General features: G+C 35.9%; 1 protein-coding gene across 1 annotated transcript in view; it reads left to right on the top strand.

Moving 5' to 3' along the window:
- The window catches only part of LOC100926778 (peroxisomal acyl-coenzyme A oxidase 3-like), an 87864-nt gene that overhangs the window by 37851 nt on the left and 27192 nt on the right, over positions 1-22821 (top strand). Inside the window, 4 exon segments of the mRNA XM_031943542.1 lie at positions 12859-12955; positions 18167-18349; positions 19403-19525; positions 20887-21007. Coding sequence (XP_031799402.1) covers positions 12859-12955; positions 18167-18349; positions 19403-19525; positions 20887-21007 — 524 coding nt within the window.

Here is a 22821-nt window from a genome sequence, read left to right as displayed (position 1 = left end):
AAAAAAACACCTTGAAAGTCCTCCATGAACAAAGTGAAATATTGTATATACAAAGTAATAGCAATGTTCTGGGATGACCAGCTGTAAATGACTTTGTCATTCTCAGTTGTATAATCATCCATAACTACTCTGAAGGAATTATGAAAAATCCTATCCATACCCAGAGAAGGAACTGATCTAATCTGAATACAGATTAAAATATTCTCTATTTCTTTCTCCGTCTTTATTTTTAGCTTAATTTTTCTTGAGGGTTTTCATTTTCATGGGAGATCTGTTTTCTTTCACAAATTGACTTTTATGGAAATGTTTTACATAACTTCACATGCGATTTCTTAATTGTGGCTGGGGATAAGAGAGAAAACCTAGAATTCAAAAATCTTAAAAACAAAAAAAAATTGTTTTGAATGTAACTGGGGAAATATTAAATTAAAAAAAATTTAAAATAGAAAATGCCTCATTGGATATATAATGCTCTTCAAAACTAGCCCTTCCTTCTTTTTTTCTTCAAGAAGATCTGAGTTCAAATTCAGCTTTGAACAGTTAGTGTTCAAATTCACACTAACTGTGTGACCCTGGGCAAATCACTGAGTTGCTACCTGCCTCAGTTTCCTTTTCTGTGAAAATGGATAATAAATTTTTTTTTGTAGTTCTTCACCCTCATCCACTCTTCCATGTCTTTGCACTATCTGGTCCCATGCCTATGTTCCTTTCTCACCTCTGCTTCTTAGTTTTTCTGATGACTTTTTATAGGAGTTATTTCTGGCCTCCCTAGCTGGCCATTCCTGCTCCTTTTAGATCGCCTTTACATAACTATAATCTTTATTCTTAGTAAATTCCATGTCTGTCTTTAGAGCATGTGCTCCTTAAGAGCAGCACCTGCTTTTTGCCTTTCTTTGTATCACTAGCCTTTAGCACAGTCCCTGGAAACAGTGTTGAGGTGGAAGACACCCAATAAGATTAGGGTCTCCCTTGATCTGTGTCATGGGTTTGCAAGAGAATTTGCACACTCAGTCTTCAGGGTAAGGGACAAAAATTTATTGCACAAGCAGTGGGCTAATTTCCAAGGGTATTTTAGAGTCAGAAAGCGTCAGAATCCGGGAGATAATTGTGACATCAATTAAAGTGGGCTAAAGTTCCAAGGGAATCTAAGCAAAGAGTCAGAATCAAGGAGATAATTTTTTGGAAAGAGAAACAAAGATTAAGTTGATATGCTAATATGATGGTTTAGAGGTACAATTGAGAGGTGGTAGGAGTGAGGTAGTTCCCATCATTAAGTTCTATAACTTACTGACCAACAGATTGGCCAGCATTGTTTTTGGTACTCTCAAGGCCCAAAATCCTTTGGGTTTCTCAGGAATTACTACAGTCTCAGACTTCATGACACAGACAATGTTTAATAAATGTTTGCTGTTATTGAAATACATCTGGAAATAGAGGCTGGAGTCAAATTGTGAGGACTTTAACTGTCAAACAAGGAAGCTTACTTTTTTTTAGCTCAGAAGTGAGAGGGAGTTTACAAAAGCTACTTGAGTGGAATGACATGATTGTCCCATATTTGAGGAATAGAAATTTGGCAGTTGTGTAAGAGATAGACTGGAGAGGGGAAAGCTATGGAAGAAAGAAAAATTTGAGGCTACAATAATCTGAGTAAGAGTGAGGAAAGTCTGAATTAAAAATGTTGTTAGTACTTGCCACAAAGTTCCTTGTAATTTCTTAACTGTGAACTTATATTCTCCCAGTGAAATGTAAATACCGTTATACTCTGTTGGTATTGTTTCCTTATCTCTAATATGAAAGTGTTGAATTGAAGGATTTTTAAGTTCCCTTTCAGAGCTAAATTATGTTATTCCAAATTTTCCTTTTCTTCATCCCAACCTCTCCCCTAAATGGCAGGTAGTCCAATATATGTTAAATATGTTAAAATATATGTTACATCTAATGTATGTGTATATATACACATATATGTGTATATTTATACAGTATCTTGTTGCACAAGAAAAATTGGATCTAGAAAGAGAAATTTTCCCTTCCTGAGAAGGAAAACAAAAATGCTAGCAAACAATTACAGGTAGAATAAAAATGCTATGTTATGGTCCACACTCAGTTCCCATAGTTCTCTCTCTGGGTGTAAGTGACTGTCTTCATCACTGAAAAATTGGAATGGTTTTGAATCATCTCATTTTGAAGAGAGCCACATCCATCAGAATTGATCATCATATAGTCTTGTTGCTGTGTACAATGATCTCCTGATTCTGCTCTTTTCACTTAACATCAATTCATGTAAATCTCTCCAGGCCTCTCTGAAATCATCCTGTTGGTCATTTCTTACAGAACAATAATATTTCATAACATTCATTGATCATAATTTATTCAGCCATTCTCCAATTGATGGGCATCCCTTCACTTTCCAGTTTCTAGCCACTACAAAAAGGGCTGCCACAAACATTTCTTGCACATGTGGGTCTCTTTCCCTCTTTTAAGATCTCTTTGGGATATAAGCCCAGTAGTAACATTGCTGGATCAAAAGGTATACACAGTTTGGTAACTTTTTGAGCATAGTTCCAAAGTGCTTTCCAGAATGGTTGGATTTGTTCACAGTTCCACCAACAGTATATCAGTGTCTTAATTTTCCCACATCCCCTTCAAATCCCCTCTAACATTTGTCATTGTCTTTTCCTATCATCTTAGCCAATCTGATAGGTATGTAGTGGTATCTCAGTGTTGTCTTAATTTGCATTTCTCTGATCAATAGTGATTGGAACACCCTTTCATATGACTAGAAATAGTTTCAGTTTCTTCATCTGAAAATTATCTGTTCATATCCTTTGGCCATTTATCAGTTGGAGAATGAATTGATTTCTTATAAATTTGAGTGAATTTTCTATATATTTTAGAAATGAGTCCTTTATCAGAACCTTTGAATGTAAAAATGTTTTCCCAGTTTATTGTTTCCCTTCTAATCTTGTCTGCATTAATTTTGTTTGTACAAAAACTTTTTAACTTAATATAATTAAAATTATCTATTTTGTGTTCAATAATGATCTCTAGCTCTTCTTTGGTCACAAATTCCTTCCTTTTCCACGGGTCTGAGAGTAAACTATCCTATGTTCTTCTAATTTATTTATAATATCATACTTTATATCTAGATCATGAACCCATTTTGACTTTATCTTGGTATATAGTATTAGGTGTGGGTCAATGCCTAGTTTCTGCCATACTAGTTTCCAATTTCCCCAGCAGTTTTTGTCAAATAATGAATTCTTATCCCAAAAGCTGGCGACTTTGGGTTTGTCAAACACTAGATTGCTATAGTTATTGACTATTTTGTCCTTTGAACCTAATCTGTTCCACTGATCAACTAGTCTGTTTCTTAGCCAGTACCAAATGGTTTTGATGACCACTGCTTTATAATATAGTTTTAGATCTGGTACAGTTAGGCCACCTTTCTTTGTTTTTTGGGGTTTTTTTTTTCATTAATTCCTTTGAAATTCTTGACTTTTTGTTCTTTCAGATGAATTTTGTTATTATTTTTCCTGGGTCAGTAAAATAGTTTCTTGAGAGTTTGATTGGTATAGCACTAAATAAATAGATTAGTTTAGGGAGTATTGTCATCTTTATTATATTCACTTGACTTATCCAAGAGCACTTGATATTTTTCCAGTTGTTTAGATCTGACTTTATTTGTGTGAAAAGTGTTTTGTAGTTTTGCTCATATAATTCCTGACTTTCCCTTGGCAGAGAGATTCTCAAATGTTTTATACTATCAACAGTTATTTTAAATGGGATTTCTCTTTGTATCTTTTGCTTTTGGATTTTGTTAGTGATGTATAAGAAATAATGATTTATGTGGATTTATTTTGTATCCTGAAACTTTGCTAAAGCTTTTTAATAGAATCTTTGGGGTTCTCTCAGTATACCATCATATCATCACAAAGAGTGATAATTTGGTTTCCTCATTACCTACTCTAATTCCTTTAATCTATTTTTTCTTTTCTTATTGTCAAATCTGGCATTTCTAATACAATACTGAATAGTAATGGGGAAAATGGGCAACCTTATTTTGCCCCTGATCTTAATGGGAATGGTTCCAGTTTTCCCCATTACATATGGTGCTTACTGATGGTTTTAAATAGATGCTATTGACTATTTTAAGAAAAAGTCCATTTATTCCTATACTCTCAAGTGTTTTTAATAAGAATGGGTGTTGGACTTTAACAGATGCTTTTTATGCACCTATTGAGACAATCATATGGTTTTTGTTGATATGGTTATTGATATAGTCAACTATGCTAATAGTTTTCCTAATATTAAACCAGTTGTGCATTCCTGGTATAAATCCTACTTGGTTATAGTGTATTATCCTGGGCATGATTTTCTGTAACCTCTTTGCTAATATTTTATTTATGATTTTTGCAGCAATATTCATTAGGGAGATTGGTCTATTTTTTTTTTTTCTCTGTTTTCAACCTACCTGGTTTAGGTATCAGTGTCATGACTGTGTCATAAAAGGAATTTGGTAGGAGTCCTTCAATCCCTATTTTTTCAAATAGTTTATATAACATTGGAGTTAATTGTTCTTTAAATGTTGAATTCACATGTAAATCCATCTGGTCCTGGGGATTTTTTCTTAGGGAGGTGATAAATAGCTTGTTCTATTTCTTTTTCTAAAATGAGACTATTTAAGCAATTTACTTCCTCCTCTATTAATCTGGGCAATCTATATTTTTGTAGATATTCATTCAACCATTTCACTTAGGTTATCAAATTTATTGACATAAAGTTGGGCAAAGTAACTCCTAATTATTGCTCTAATTTCTTCATTGGTGGAAAGTTCTCCTTTTTCATTTTTAAGACTAACAATTTGATTTTCCTCTTTCCTTTTTCTAATCAAATTTACTAAAAGTTTATCTATTTTGTTGTTTTTTTCATAAACCAACTCTTAATTTTACTTATTAATTCAATAGTTTTTTACTTTCAATTTTGTTTATCTTTCCTTTTATTTTTATAATTTCAAGTTTGATATTTAATTGGGAGTTTTTTAATTTGCTCTTTTTTTAGCTTATTTAGTTGCAAGCCCAATTCATTGATATTCTCTTTCTCTATTTTATTTACTCTTGTTACTGCTTTGGCTACATTCCACAAATTTTGGTATATTGTCTCATTGTTATTCTCTTGGATGAAATTATTAATTGTGTCTATGATTTGCTGTTTTACCCATTTATTCTTTAGGATGAGATTATTTAGTTTCCAATTTTTGGTCTATTTTTTGATCTACTTTTCCCTGACTTTTGATTGAATGTAATTTTTATTGCATTGTGATCTGAAAAAAATGCATTTCCCATTTCTGCCTTTCTGCATTTGATTTTGAGGTCTTTATATCCTAATATATGGTCAGTTTTTGTATAAGTTCCATGAACTGCTGAGAAGAAAGTGTACCCCTTTCTATCTTCATTCAATTTTCTCCAAAGTTCTATTACACTTAACTTTTCTAGTATTCTATTTATCGCTTTAACTTCTTTCTTATTTATTTTGTGTTTTGATTTTAGTTCTGAGAGAGAAAGGTTGAGAGCTCTCACTATTATAGTTTTGCTGTCTATTTCTTCTCCCTTAACTTCTCATTTAGAAATTTCCATGCTATATCACTTGGTGCATATATATTTATTTATTTATTTATTTTTTTTTAATAGCCTTTAATTTACAGGATATATACATGGGTAACTTTACAGCATTAACAATTGCCAAACCTCTTGTTCCAATTTTTCACCTCTTACCCCCCCCCACCCCCTCCCCTAGATGGCAGGATGACCAGTAGATGTTAAATGTATTAAAATATAACTTAGATACACAATAAGTATACATGACCAAAACATTATTTTGCTGTACAAAAAGAATCAGACTCTGAATTATTGTACAATTAGCTTGTGAAGGAAATCAAAGAGGTGCATATATATTTAGTATTGATATTGCCTCATTATCTATGGTACCCTTTAGCAAGATATAGTTTACTTCCTTATCTCTTTTAACTAGATCAGTTTTTGCTTTTGCTTGATCAAGATCAGCATGGCTACACCTGATTCTTTAATTTCACTTGAAGCATAATACATTCTGCTTATGCCTTTTACCTTTACTCTGTATGTATCATTCTGCTTTAAATGTATTTCTTGTAAACAACATATTGTAGGATCTTGGCTTTTAATGCAGCCTGCTATCTGCCTCTGCTTTATGGGAGAGTTCATCCCATTCACATTTAAGGTTAGAACTACTAATTCTGTATTTCCTGCCATCTTAAAATCCCCGGATCATACTTTTCTCTTTCCTTTTCCCTTTTCCCTTACCTTCTGAGCACCACTTGCTTTAAGCAGCCCTCCCCCTTTAGAGTCCCTTCTTTCTTATACCTTTCCCCTCCTATCCTTATTTTCTCTTCTATTTAGCCTAGTCCTTCCCTTTTTATCTTTCCTCTCCCACTTTTTAATAAGGTGAAAAAAGTTTCTCTGTAAGCCAAATACTTCTAATATTTTCTCTTTGAGTTAATCTGATGAGAGTTAAGATTCACACAATGTTCATCCCTCTCCCTTCTTTTTCTCAAATATAATAGGTTTCCTTTGCCTCCTCATGAGTTGTTATTTCCCTCATTTTACCTCCACTGTTCCCTTTTTCTGTTACAATCCCCTTTCCACCTCCAGTTCCTTTTTTATACTATAGCAGTAAAATCAAATTATACAGGCACTCTCTATGTATACCCATAACATAAATAGAGTCTTCAAGAGTTCTTTTTACCTTTTTATGCTTCTCTTGAGTCCTGTATTTGGACATCAATTTTTTGTTTAGCTCTGGTCTTTTCATCAGAAATAAATGGAATTCACCTGTTTCATTGAATGCCCATCTTCTTCCCTAGAAGAAAATGCTCAGTTTTGCAGGGTAGTTTATTCTTGGCTGCATGCCAAGTTCCTTTGCCTTTCTGAATATATGATTCCAGGCCCTTCGATCCTTTAAGGTGGAAGCTACTAGATTCTGGGTGATCCTTATTGTGGCTCTTCAGTATTTGAATTGTTTTTTTCTGGCTGCTTGTAATATTTTTTCCCTGGTCTGATAGTTCTAAAATTTAGCGACAATATTCCTTAGAGTTTTAATTTTGAAGTCTCAGGAGGTGTTTGGTGAATTCTTTAAATGGTTATTTTACCTTCTGATCCTATGATATCAGGGCAGTTCTCTTAGATGATTTCCTGGAAAATAGTAGCTAAGCTTTTTTTTTTTTTTTACATCATGGTTCTCAAGGAGTCCAATATTCCTTAGATCAGGGGTCCTCAAACTACGCCCGGAGGCCAGATGTAGCAGCTGAGGACAATTATCCCCCTCACCCAGGGCTATGAAGTTTCTTTATTTAAAGGCCCACAAAACAAAGTTTTTGTTTTTACTATAGTCCGGCCCTCCAACAGTCTGGCAGACAGTGAACTGGCTCCCTATTTAAAAAGTTTGAGGACCCCTGCCTTAGATTATCTTTCCTAGATCTATTTTCCTTATCAGTTGTTTTCCCAATAAGTATTTTACATTTTTTCTGTTTTTTCATATTTTTTTTTGTTTTGATTGATTGATTCTTAATGTCTCATTGAGTCATTCATTTCCATTTGTTCAGTTCTGATTTGTAGTGAATTATTTTCATTTACTTTTTTAAACTTCTTTTTGTATTTTTTTGTATTTGTATTTGTCCAATTGAGTTTTAAATGAGTTTTGTTCTATGGAATTTTTTCACAAATTCTGTTTTTCAGGGAATTGTTTTTTCCATTTTGCCAAATCTATCTTTTAATGCCTTTTTCCAACCCTCTTGCAAAGTTTTTCTTTCCCCATTTTTCTTCTAGCTCTCTTTTAAGATCCTTTTAAATTTCTTCCAGGAGAGCCTTGTGTGGAGACCAATTTATATCATCCTTGAGGGCTTTATCTGGAGACAATCTGCTTTTAGTCTCCTCAGGGTTTGAAATCTGTTCTTCCCTTGCACCATAAAAGCTATCTATTGTTTAGAGTTTGCGTTGCCTTTTTACTCATTTAAAAAAAAAAAATTAGGGTCTGCTTTTAGGGCAGGGTAGGTTTTCCAAGCTTCTTCTACAAGAGACAGGGGAGTGGCTGCACTGAGTCAGTGCTGACTCACTTCTGGACCTGGATGGGCACGGCCTAGTCCCATGAGAACTTCACTGTTTTGGGGTTCACTATTGATCTTTTGTGTTTGTGTTGGATGTTTTCTAACTTCTCTGCTGATCTACTAGCTTGCATCCAGGGCAAAGTACCCAACACTGCTATGGTATCCTCCCCCTATATTCTCCACTGCATGGAGTCTACACCACCCCAGGGAGTCTGCTCCATGCCCTGGGTCTACACTGCGTGTGCTGGCATCCTGTGCCCAGCTGCCTCCCTGCGCCTAACTAAAACAGACTTTTTCTGGTGGTCTTTGAAATTATCTTCTGCTGGTAATTTGTTGCACTCCCAATATTCTGCCAGTGGATTCTGCCAGTCCAGAACTAATTAGTCTGAGAGTTGTAGCAGAGCTCAGAAAGAAATGGATGTCCTCTCCGCCATGTTGGCTCTGACCCCCTCTTGATTAAATTTTGATTAAAATAATGTAATTGCAAATAAGGCAAGAATTGGCTAATACGTTCCAAAACTTATTACATTTATATTCAATAGTGTTTTGAATTGTCAAAATGAGATACAGTTGCCAGTTGATATTATTCCCCATGAGGTAGACATGTGGAGAGCATGTATAGAGCAAAGCTTTTTTAAACTGTGGATTATGACCCCATATGGGGTCTCATAACTGAATGTGGGGATCATAAAATTTTGATTTATTAGTGTAAAAAACATAATACCTTACCAAGAACTTCCCTGACTAATTGATGAATGCAGGAAAGACTTATTTTACATTTTTGCAAGAATGGGTGCCTAGCTGAGGAGGCACTCCTTTGAAACTCCAAAGGCAGCATTTGATTTCCTATCTTGAATGAAGCACAAGTCCCTTTCCTGATTCCCCATTAATTGTATGTCACAGAAATCATAGGACCTGAATCTCCATACCTTTATTACATAGCCAGTCCCTGCCCCTAAGGAGCTTACCTTCTAGAAGGGGGAAGCTAATAGAGGAGGACTAAGGGCAAAGAACAAAGGAGTTTTTTCAAATTTCAGGCCCCCAGCCTTGATAACAACAGTCAATACTTGCTCCCAAGGTACTTTCATCCTTTTGGGGAAAAATAACCTCTACCCTTGATTATTTTTTGATGTCCTTATGCATTTCAGCTTTCTAATTTAAATTTCATTTTTCCAATTTAATTTTCATAACTGAAAACTAATTGCCCATCCATTTCTCACAATTTCCCCCTTTTTTCTTTTTAATAATTTGGTTTCCTAACCCTGACATTTGGCTTATTTTTTGCATTCCACTTCATAAAAGTCTATTAACCTCTATACAGTTCTCCTCACATAGGATGGATAATTAATCCCTGAATTCTCTGCTAATTCTTCTGACAGGGCTGTGCTACAAGTGAAACTATCTCTAATTATGACACATTTCCTTCCTTTTTGCCAATAACCTTTCTAGAGTCCTTCTATTTTCCCATGCCATCCCATGCCATTCTGCTAGTGACATCTAACCACTCTGTATTCCCTTCTCTACCCCTCGGGTGTAACTTATCCAGTAATATTTATTCAACAATGTAGTAATGATCCAAATGCAGAACTAGATTTCTAGCCTTGATTTCATCAGTTACTATTCTTAACTTAATTCTGTCTGATTTAATCTTACTTTCTTCATCTAATGCTAGGGTAAAAGGAATAATTACTTGGGTCACTCAATTTCCAGGCAATATAGATTTGAGAGTGCTGCCTCCACAATACCACCCAAAGTTTGTTTGGGGTATGTTCATCCCTGAGAAATTGCCAGAGCTACCCTTAGTTACATTCTAAGCACATACCATTATAGTTCCTAGATTTTGGAATCTTTCACCCTGCCATGACAGGCAAACTGATGGATCTCCAGAGCTAAAGGGCTAGTATATAAAGCATTGCAATTCTCCCCAAGAATGTTGTTTTGGTAACAGGAGGAATTCACTCTCATATTTTTCTGTATCTAAAGGGAAATATACTAGCTGGGCATGGGAAAATGCATGTCCCAAACATAGACACAACATAGCACAAACATAGAAATTGCTTTTTGTTCAGAGTTTTTACAGAGTACTTTACCAATTCTACCCAGGCATTGGTGTCTATTCCTTGCCTTAAATCCTTGACTTGATTCCAAATCTTTCAAAGGGATCTATCTAAATGTCTCTTATACCAAACCAAACATTATTTCAAATTGAACAGGCAGTTCCATGAAATCCTTTTTCTATCAGGACACAAATAACTTATTGTAACTACTTATCTATGGCTAGTCAAACCTCTACATTCTATAATTTGATAAACATCAAACTGAATTGTTTATGGGGTATCCTTTTTCAGTAATAGTAATCCAAATCTTAACCCTATATCCCCATCCTAAGCCCCAAATACTATTGCAGCAGAGAATAGCATTAACCTCCCCCCTTCCCAGGATTGATGGTCTTCTTAGAGGGAACCCACTCAGATAACCAGTTCCAGTTCATTCCCAAACCCATGCGGCCCAGAGTGGGGTGTGGGATGATGATCTCATCTTCTGAAACTACTTCCTGCTGAGAATTGGCCTTGAGCTGGCTCATCCCACAGGGTCCCATTTGGAAGGATTTAAGCTGATTGAAGATCCAGTGGGTTGAGTCAGATCCCTGAAGCTGTCTAGTGCTATTCATTTGAAGGTGAATTACTCAACATCTAGTGGAAAATAAACCTAAGAAAGTTACAAAGGGTAAGAGAGCATTAAAATCAGAACCCCTCATTCTTAGGCTTTTATCTTCCCTAAAGATTCTGTAAAATACCCTAAAGCAATTTTCAGAAAGGAGGAATCCCATAAGAATAATAGAGGGATTCACAAAATTCTTTTTTAAAAACACTCAGAATGGGGAAAGAAGATATTCCTCCTCTTTTGTAAGGGTCTGTTGTAGGATAGACTGGGAGAGGCCAATATAGATTGGTCATCAGTTCAAAAGAAAACATGTTTGTATTACAGAATACTATATAAACAAATATTATTGCCACATTAGTAATAAAAGTGACTTTTCCATTGATTAATTACATAATTTTTGCATGTATTTTGTATGTAACTTATGCATATACATATGTATTATGTAGGTATATATTATGTATATAATTACATAATTACATAAATTATATCATACACTTAAGGTACATTCAAGAATACACTAAAATCATCTTCTCTAAACCATACAAAAGATGTTTCAGCTTTAGTTTTAATAATCAATAAAATAACAGGTCACACAAACAGTTGTATCAATTGTTTTTACATTTACACAAATTCCTATAAGGACCTTATTTCATACAGAAATATACACTTAGCAACAGATAGATGACTAGACCAAATTACTTATTTACCTAATTATAAGATATAATAACTACATATTTTCAGATTAAAAACAGCAAGATATTAAATAATTGAGCTGTGCTTATGGTTTCTATTGACCACTTACTCTGATTTTAGAAATTTGCTATAAGAAGAAAAAATAAGATCCTGATTATAATAGCTAACAATCCCATCTTATAGCCAACTCAGGAATTTGTTTGAGTAACTTAATGGTATTTCTGTCAAAAAGTGGGTTACTAACTTAATTCCCAAATTCAGAACTTAAAAAAGTATCAATTGTAACCCCAAGAGATTTTATCTTGATAGCAAGATTCACTAATCCAAGGTTTTAGATCCTAAAACTATCCCATGTGCCTGCTGAGTACAGCCAAAACTAGATGTATGACTATCAGATTAAAATCCTGCTCTAGGTACTTCAAGAAAGCTATAGATCACATTTGCTATCATATTCATTTAACAATGAGACCATGATGCACTTAACAAATATTAGATAATTTGCTGAATGGGCTTTCAAATAACCAATTTTCAGAGAATTTGCAGTTAACCAGAAATCTAACAAACTTCTCTTACAAGTTCCTTGCATTGCTAAGCAGGAAAATCTTTGATAGAGTATCACAAATGACTTTTCCTTAAAACAACCACAGACTTGAAAAATAAAAACAAATACTCAGTTATTAACACTTGAAAACATAAACTATTCCCAGTGTTAATAACTGAATATTTGGGTTTTTTTGATTAAATGAAATTCCTTTAACATTAAATCAACAAGGGGGGTGCAGAGGTTGGGGGTGAGCTCTAGTGAGTGGGTTTGTTTTTTTCACTGCCAAGGAACAGCTACAACCAGTGGACTAAGCCTTCACCCTCCCAAGCCAATAGATCATGTATATAGCTACTGTATAGTTTTCAATCCTAAATTTTAGATAAACTACCAAAAATCCCAATCAAAAGCCTTCAGAAAACTAAAAGTGAAGAGACTGGAACTCTACACCCAGAACCAAATTTTTTCCAAATCTGGTATGTTCACAAACCGGGGGGGAAATCACAAACAGTAGTAGTAATATTAATAATGATAGTACATACAAATACATTTTCTAGCCACCAATCTGTTAGCACAAGGAGGAAAGTTTCAGGATTTCCTCTTTGTCCTTTACTATGTCATGTGGTGGAAATATTCTTGCTCTTATTATTCAGCCAGCCTGTCTCCTTTTCTGGTCATACATAAATAAGCAGTTTTTTTTTTTTTTTTTTTTTTTTTTTGGGCCAGTCCTGATATTTAATTAATTGTTAACAGTATACTACAGTTAGCTTTTTTTTTTTTTTTTTTTTTTACAATTCTGAGTTCTCTTATTAATGTTTTTGAACAGATTCACCATGTTTCATAATGTGAGGATTCCCCGAGAAAACCTGCTAAACCGAACAGGTGATGTCACTCCTGAGGGAGTCTACAATACTTCCTTTAAGGTATTGTGCTCCAAGATCAAATCTGCATATGAAATGATGACTATCAGATGCACAGATTCCCATGAATAGCTGATCCATCTTTCATTATACCAAGAGAGACATTTTCCCATCAAATGAAACTTGGCCCTTTGGAATCAATAGGATGCAGTGGAAGGAGCAAACCTGGAGTGTTGGACTGGTATTGGAATCCCAGTTTTCTGCTACTTATAAACTATGTGAATGTGAACAAATTGCTCAAACTCTGTGGGCCTCAGGTCTCTCAACTGGACAATTGCAGGGAGGTTGGACTAGGAGACTTTAAGGAACCTCCCAGTTCTAAAGGGCATTTGAAATTTCCCCCATGGATGCTTGCTACTTCAATAGAATTTTAGATGTATCTATCTGTAGGACAAGCTGACTCTACTTTAAGAGAAAGCAGACAGGATCAGATAAGCTCCAAGTTGCTTGGGCAGCTCCCAAATGGGGTTAAACGTTTGTAGGTTAGTTATTCACAGTGTTTACATCAACTGTGTATACGGACCTGCTGTTCATAAGGTTGCCACAGTGAGCCAAGAGGTTTAAAAGCAAAAAGGGAAAAAAGAGTGAGTATTTGTAAGCTGGACATGAATATTTTCAAGTGGCAAAATTCATGCTTCTCATAGTAGCTTCAGTAGTCTTTGTTGGTACAGTAAAACACCAGCTATCATACATAAGTAATGAAATAAGCAAAATTTAACAAATAAATTGGTCTGACTTATAAAAAAATTCATATGAAATTATAATTTAAAACAAAAGAAAGAGAAATGCTATTTTTAAAAGGGCATTATAATTTAGGATTTCCATTTGCAAGAATACTGAGTTGAGAATCTTTTCAGCAGTTCTCCATGAATTCAGGAGTGCCAAATTATCTCTGACAAGGTTCCACAAGGTCCCTATGGATTCATTCTTGGAACTCACACTGACAGCCTAAATCCCCAGAGTTTAACAGCTATTCCTACTTTCTTCAAGATTCTATGGACAACCCTAAAGCCCCGAGGTTTCTAAAATTATTGCACCTGTCCCTCTATCCAGCATGTCTCCATCTCCAGAATGATTAGTTTGCTGATATCTACCTTTTACAAAATGATGTTTATTAGAAAGGTATAGCAAGAATAAAAAGACAAAAGGCATTTCCCCAAACTGTGTGGTGTACTCTTCCCTGGGGCAGTGGGCTCAAATTTAAAGTTGAAAGGTACTTAGTCTCATATGTAGGGAACACATTTGGTCAGTAGATACCTCAAGACTTTTTGCATAAGGAGTTCTTTTCCCACCAAACTAACTTCTAGGTGTAGTATCACTAAGAGGTGAGCTACTGTCGTACTTAGCTGAGCTAGCTCGTTGCAACACATGATGTCCTCCCGCCATTGGACTGTGTCAAGCAGATCTCTGCTCAGGGTCAGCCCTTCAGTAGACTCAGCTGTGGCTGCTTCCAGTCCCAGAGTCTCTGCTATCTCCTCCAGCTGCTGAGGGGACCTCTGCTGGCTCTTCCAACCTTCTGAAGCTCACAGCCATAACCTGTGCTGTCCTATGTCTGGATGCTCCTTGACCTAACAGTAGGAAAGAATAAATACAAAAGATTTATGGAGGGGAGACAAGACAGCCACCATTCTAGCCCTCACTTAGATGCTCCTCCTTACTTGAAAGCAGCCAGGGAGTACAGAAGCATAAAAATGGAGTGAACTTGCTGAGTTTTAAGAGTAGATCAAGTTTGTCCCTGAATATGATTCTTATAATGTTTAACATAGTGATTGCCATGTGGTAGGTATTAAATAAATGCATGTGATTCATGGACAATATTAATTTATGATGTTAAATCATGACTAGATGGTAAGTTCTATAAATCCCGGAATCAGCATGAATATGGACCCCAGAGAATCTCTTGAGCCGCTCTAGACCTCCCCTGGAATCCCCTACCTAGCATCTCTGACAAGGGCTGTTATCCAGCCAGCCTCTGCATGGAGTCTTCTAGTCCCATGAAACCCTCTGCCTCCTCCAACAGCATATTCCTTTTACATAGCTCTGGGTGTTAACTATTTTCTTAATTAGAATTGAAACCCACTTCTCTGCAATTTTTATTGGTTATTCCCAGCAAAACAAGTCTTTTATATCTTCTGTACCCCCAGGGCAGTTGAAGCAGCCTAGCTGAAGTGGCAGGGCATCCTGAAGAAAGCCAGGGACTCAGACTTCCTTCATCCCCACCATCTTGATCTCCATTTCCCCTCAGAAGCAAATGGACATAGTTCAGGACCAGTACACAAGCCCTCAGAATGGTAGTGCCCCCCTCCTCTTCCCATGCTTTCATCCTTATTTCCAGGATGTCTTCCATAGGCATCATTAAGGGGATCAATCCCCTGTTTTCAATACCACTAATACCAGCCATCAACCAGTTTCCATCATTGGGCATTTAAACCCCAAAACTTCTGGAACAGTAGTGCTTTGAAGCCCACCTGCCCTGCTTAGGACAGCCCATGCAACCATCTGGAGAGCAGCCTTTCTGAAGAAGGGGCCAACTACTCCCACCAGCTGCCAGCCAACTGACCCAGTGGGGCAGGCAGGCAAGCCCTGGGGGGAGAGAGGTGGGATGGACAAGGCAAATCCTGTCACTGTTACCTTGAGCACCACTTCCTCAGGCCATGATCAAGGTAGCCCTGGAGCCCAAGCCTAAGAGTCCTGGGAACAGCAGTGGCCTGCTTCCTGCCCCACCTCCACCCTATGGAAATGTGACTGAGCTGCTGCTGCTGCAGGTTTCAAAGCCCCTTGAGGACTCACAAAGAAAGATCTTTCCTCCTAAAGTTGGGCATGGACAAACAAATCTAGGGCAACCACTGTTTGCCTCACCATTGCACCCTAATGACCATCAAGCTTTTGCAATAGATTTGAAGCTGAAATCTATGTTTCGTCCATTATTAAATGAACTAGAGCTTCTTAACAGCAAAGCCTGCCTTGCTTCTCTGTAGAATTCCTACTGCCTTACAGATGATAAATAGCTGACAAATGTTCATTGATTTATTCTAAATGACAGATTTTTAGGTACTTGAAGTTGGCAATTATTTTCTAAGTATTTTCTCTAGATATCTCCAGTTCCTTCAGCTTTTCTCTATATCACATAGTCCCCAGTCCTCTTACCATATTGTTTACCTTCTGGATACATCTAGTTTTTAATGTTTTTCTAAAAGAATGTGTCATTCCAAACTAAACCCAATGCTTTAGAGATATTCCAAATTCAATGACACTTTTATGTCCATCATTCTGAATGCTGTGCTTCAATAATGCTGCCTAAGGGGGCATTATTAGAACCTGAATACCTTTTTTTGCCTGCTAGATCACGTGATTAACTTCATTTTGAGCTTATGGCTCATTAAAACCCCCAGATTTTCTCCCCACACATACACACATATTTACTTTTTTTTAACTAGCTCTTTTCCATCCTGAACCAACTTCTCTCACATTTAATTTTCTTACATTTGGCCCAACATTTATAATGTTTTGGTTAGCTTTCTCAAGGTCTTTGAACCAGCCTTTCTTTCAGCTGAGTAATCACCACAAGAATTGCCAGAGATAAAGTCCAAAAGTCTTTATTTTCTCCTTCACAATCTATCTCCTTGCGTGGGGCTTGGCTAGCTTTCTGGAGGCCCTTCAGATGGATCTTGGTCTCAGTGGGGGAAGCAGGAAGAAGGTCAGCTAGCTCCAGTCTCCAGTCCTCTGTCTTCTCTGAGTCTGTCTCTGAAGCTGTTCAATCCCTTCCCTAGGTCTGACTCTGACCTCTTAAATACTCTATTACAATTAAATCCATTCATCATACTGAATATGAGCCAATCATTATTTCACTAGGGACCCATTATTTGTTGTAAGATTAATTTAATCATACTGAACTAAAGAACTATTAATCACCATGCCAAACTAGATAACCATTGTCTTCTTAAATCCATTGAGTTAACACATTGTAAGAATCCTTGTTTCAAATACAGAGTTTTGGCCCATTTCATCTCCAGCTTTCTTTTGTTTTAGAACATAGGTGGTCTTGCCTTCCCTGACTTGTCAGAAAAGGAGTAAAAACACCATTAAAAAAAGGTGATCACACGCTCCCTGAAGTCTCAGGAAGGCAGATGAAAATATCAAAAGGAAATGGGGATTCAAACCAGATTAGCGGGTTTCTAAAGGGTCTCACATGAAACAGATATACATAAATCTATCAGCATGGGAGGTATCACACAAGCACATAGTAACACAGGTTACTATTGATGTAACAAACAATATAAATCAATATGAGGAATTATACATGTCCATAAGTCCTAGAAATAGTCCAAAACCAACCTATTGTCAATTACTTCATGTGTTAGGGAATCCAATGATTCCTTCAAGTTTTAAAATCCTGCAATAGTTTTATCAACAATTTTTCATCTCAGGGAATTCAGTGATTCCTGCAGATTTTGAAGTCCTGCATCAGTCTTATCATGTCTCAGGAAATCTAATGATTCCTGACGGTTTTAAAGTCTTGCAATAGTCTCATTATCAGCCATGCTCTTTCAGTGTCAGATGTCAAATACAAAGTTCTGGCCCATTGCATCTCCAGCTTTCTTTTGTTTTAGAATATAGGTGGTCATGCCCTCCCTGACTTGTCAGAAAAGGGATAAAAACACCATAAAAAAAGATGATCACACCCTCCCTGAAGTCTCAGGAAAGGAGATGAAAATATCAAAAGGAAATGGGGAGTCAAACCAGATTAGCGGGTTTCTGAAGGGTTTTCTTTGTTTTGAAGTCTGGACTGCTGAGTGTAAATCTTTAGGCCCACATTTGGGCACCAATATATAATGTTCTGGTTAGCTTTCTGAAGGTCTTTTAACCAGCCTTCGATTCAGCTAAGTAATTACCATGAGAATATCCATAGATAAAGTCCAAAAGTCTTTATTTTTTCCTTCACAAACCTTCTAGACTATCAAAAGTCTTTTGGATTCTAATTATAATTGTCTAGCCTGTTAATTGTCACCTCTAGATTTTTGGCATCTTTTAATTTGATAAATATGCTATATAGGAAAGGATAAAAGCTATAGCTAAGTATTTATCTCCCTTAACTCTTACCCCAGTCGGGCATTTAACAAACATTTGCTGAATTAATTGGATTGTTATTTATTCATAAATGCAAGCAACACATTTTCTGATTACTTGAGTGATTTCTATCTTTTATACCAACAGGATGTTCGACAACGTTTTGGTGCTTCATTGGGTTCCCTTTCTACTGGTAGAGTTTGCATTATTGGAATGTCTGTGGTGAATTTGAAACTGGCTTTATCAATAGCAATTCGTTTCTCAGCAACTCGTCGTCAGTTTGGACCAAGTGATGATGATGAAATTCCAGTTCTTGAATATCAAATGCAGGTATCAGCTCATGAAATGAGATTATTTGTGTGTGTGTGTGTGTGTGTGTGTGTGTAAGACAGGATTTATTTATATACTGATTAAATGGCTACTGTTAGATGACTGAAGATTAGGGAAACCTTTCAAGGTAGAAGATAAAGCAGCAGAAGTGCAGACCCCCAACACAGGAAGGCATTCAATCTTGAATCATTGACTCAATGCCATAGATCCCTAAACAACTAATCCTTGCCACCACTATTTTGGTAGTAAAGTTGCTTTTGTATATTGCTTGGAACATAGTTAAAGGGATTTTTTTTATAATAGCCAGTGTATTGCCTTTAGTATTTTCCTAACTTGAAAAAGAAGTGAAATAGTCATATAGCAGAAATGGAGGCAAGGGGCCTGATTATTGGACTGAGGGCTACAAAATAGTAAAAGACTTGAAGGAAGGTTTCTAGAAAGTATGGATCCTCCAAGGAATTTGTAGAATGATGTGTATAATAAAATGAAAAGACATGGAGGTGATGTGATCTGTATCAGTGAAGGAGAGTACCCACATCACTGAGACAATAAAATACACAATAAATAGTTGATTTGTCGATATTGATTTTGACCATATTTCTTTTACGAACCTGTCATAAATGATTGTTGAAATTATATAAACAAAGTTATATGTTCATTTGGCAGAATAGGTGATGATTTATAATAATTGGAAGAGACCATTAGGATGTAGTCTTTCATCATCATTCTCCTCATCTTCTTGGGAAAGATAATGTTCCAGTGACTGGGAAGTCACTACATCATGAGGCATTTCTTTCTGTTGTTCGGCAGCTCTCACTGTTAGAAAGGTTTCCTTTTTATTTCCTCATTTAAATAAAAAAATTTAAATGAAATGAAGTAAGAAACAAATTTGTCAGTAAGATGATGTTAGGATGGTGGGGTATTAAGCAGAATATGATTTTGGAACTGGGTCAGAATCAATAATTTTTAAAATTTTGCTCAAAAGTCTTATAGAACATTTGGTGAAAGATAAGTATGAAGTGCATTATATTTATTTCAGATTTTTTTTTTCAGCAATGGCGCCTGATTCCTTATTTGGCAGCTGCATATGCCTTAGATCATTTCTCAAAAACTTTGTTCGAGAACTTGATAGAACTTCAAATAGGCCTTTTACAAAATGATAAAAGTATCAGACAGGTAAGATGATACCAAATACTTATTGGCATGCTTATAGTTGTTAAAGTGATGCTAGTTAAATAGCTATTTTATGTCCAATGGAAACGCAGTACCTTTTTAGTTCAAAAAAATATTAAACTTTTTTTTCATAGTTATTGTTTAAGAAATATTTTGAGTTGCAGTGGATCATTGTATTGATAAAAATAGTAAGTCTTTCAGAGTTGATTCCCATTACAGTATTGTTATTACTATGTACAGTGTTCTTTATTTTGCTCACATCATTTTGCATCAATTCATATAAATCTTTTAATGTTTTGTTAAAACCATCTCCTCCATCATTTTTATAGTACAACTTGTTCAGCCTTTTCCTCAGTTACTGGCATCCTCTCAATTTCTAACTCTATTTCTACAAAAAGAGATGCTATAAATATGTTGGTATAAATGGGTCTTTTCCCTCTTTCTTTGGTCTCATCAGGATATAAACCTAGAAGAATATTATTGCTGAGTCAAAGGACAAGCAGTTTTATAGGTCTTTAGAGATAGTTCCAAATTGTTCAGCAGAATGGTTGGACCAGTTCACAATTCTACCAACTTTGTATTAGTGTTCCTATTTTTCCACTCTCAGAAAAACTTTTGCAATTTTTGTTAATTTCTTCTACAGTTATAGTTGGTTCATAGAATTAAACATTGCATCATGAAAATCGTAAGGTTGAAGAAGTGAGTATTAGAATGATGTAATAGAAACAGCACTGCATTAGCAACCAAAGAACCTTGGTTCTAGTTCTCTGCCACTGGCAACTTTGTGCCCAGTTCTTTCTGAGATGACTCACTTCCTCTATAAAATGAGGCACTAGATTGAATGACCTCCAAGTTCTCCCTTTGTCAACTCAATATTTTTATTTCTAAATGCTACCTCTCTAACTTTTTCTGATACAACAAATGGTTCTCAAATTATAATCTGACTTATTCATCATTTTATTCCCTTAACTATAAATAATGGGGACATTTAGAATAATATTAATAATCATAATAATATTATCTCATATATATGTAGAATATTCCAAGATTTGCAAAATTCACGGGAACCACATGAGACAAGAAATGTAAATATTATCTCTTTTTTTCATTTGGAGATACTGAGGCTCCAAAAACTAAAGATATTTGCCATTAGTCACACAGATTAATGTCAGAGCAAGTACTTGATCTCAAGTTTTCTTTCTGATTTCCAAATTCAGCTATACCATATTGATAATTTAATATACCATTAGTTTCCTATGTATAATTTTGAAAAATAATTGTTGTTTATAAGATGAGCCTTCTTTGGAATATTATTTGATGTTTTGAGGTTTTAAAAACCTTCTGTTTAATCCTTCCTTTTTAAGGCTGAACTTGGACGTGAAATTCACGCGTTAGCATCTGCTGGCAAACCTCTAGCTTCCTGGACTGCCCAGCAAGGAGCTCAGGAATGTCGAGAAGCTTGTGGCGGACATGGTTATTTGGCCAGTAAGTGTGAGGATAGTCTTCTCTTTTGCCTCTAGTTCTACCATTTAACTTTGGATACCTTAAGACCCTTTATTCTGAACTGAAGATAATACTGCATTACATAGAATCTGTGAGAAGCAAAGCAATACAGCATTTCAAGAGGAACTCAACGTCAATCAATTTTAATTCTGGCTTTCCTTTTAACTGCTTGGGTAAGTTCATTGACGGGATTCTCTCAGTGGGGAGAGAAAGTGGTACAGTGACTCCCACTGACTTGGGGAATCAGAATCCCTGAGTTCTAATCCTGGTTATACCTAACTTGCTATTATGTAATTATGGACTGGTTATTTAATTCCTTCACATACCCAATTTCTCATCTGTAAAATGAGGAGGCAAGATCCCTTAAGACAAATGTTTTGTGAGTTTAAAAATCGGTACAATTAGGAACATTATGTTTAAAAAAGCATTTTAAAATACTCCATTTTGACAACTCAGATACTGATTTTACTGGTAAACATTTCAGAAATGAAAATACATATATTTCAATCTTTTTTAGTCCTTCAAGTTTTTGTATTAGCAAAAATTTGATAGATCAACTGCCTCTTGCACCTTTCTCATAAACTTTTCAAATGATCAGAAATGTAAACGCTTTCAGTGATAAATCTCTTTGTTTAAGGATATCCCAGTGATACAAAGGTCTCCTCTTCTTTCTATTCAGTGGTATTTTACAGCAAAGCAATAATTCATATTTTTATAGATTTTGAAGTTTGCCAGGTACTTCTCCTTATTTAATGCCTTTGTCTTTGTATCAGCACAATCCTCTAGAAAATGAACCCATTCTGTGACAAAGAAAAGCAATTGAACAAGGACCATCAGATAAAGTAGATAGTCAGGTGTCTGTTTAATGCCATGACAAAAGAAATATATTTACTATCTCTTCAGTACCTTCACTGGTTTTTCCATTTCTTGGAGCTCAATTTCTTTTTGGCATTTTAAAAAAATATATCTTCTTGTAATGATTATGCCAACATTTGTCAAATTATGGAGAAAGCAAGGGAGTTCTAGAAAAATATATATTTCTGCTTCATTGACTACATTAAAGTTTTTGATTATGTGGATCAAATGTGACAAGTCCTTGAAGAGCTGGGAGTATCAGATAATCTTATTTGTATCCTGAGGATCCTGTATGTAGGTAATGGAACAAGATGCAACAACTAGAACTGAGCATGTAACAGCTGATTGATTTAAGAATAAAAAAGGAGGCGGAGTCAAGATGGCAGAGATGATACACATTTCTCTCTGACCTTCTTTACAAGCCTCACAATGATTATGAAACCGGCCTCTGAATTAGCTCTGATGGGCAAACCACAAATATTGGGAGTGCAACAAATTATCAGCAGAAGGTAATTTCAAAGATTGCAAAAAAAAAAAAAAAGATCTGTTTCAACTGGAAACAGGAGGAAGGTAGCCAGGGCAGCCAGTATAAATGCTAGCAGATAGCTCAGTGTCCCCAGAGAATTTGCAGGAGGAAACATACCAGAAAAGATCTCTTTCAATCAGAAATGGAGAGAGGCAGCAAAGCACAACAGCTGACCACAAACACCAGCACAGACAGGGCAGAGCCTGGGGCAGAGCAGTCTCAGGGTGATGGTATGACCTACATGGGGCAGAGAGTTTGCAGGAGGAAGAGGACCAGAGAAGGTCTATTTCAGTCGTAAGCAGGAGAGACACAGTGAGCCCTGGGTAGCTGACCACAAACGCCAACACAGACAGCTCAGAGTCTGGGAACAATGCAGTCTCAGGGTGGTTGAGCAGACTCAGACCACAAACACCTG

This window comes from Sarcophilus harrisii, chromosome 6 (assembly GCF_902635505.1).
Source record: "Sarcophilus harrisii chromosome 6, mSarHar1.11, whole genome shotgun sequence".
Taxonomy (NCBI): domain Eukaryota; kingdom Metazoa; phylum Chordata; class Mammalia; order Dasyuromorphia; family Dasyuridae; genus Sarcophilus; species Sarcophilus harrisii.
Note: the sequence above shows the minus strand (reverse complement) of the source record. Positions and strands in the feature narration are given on the sequence as shown.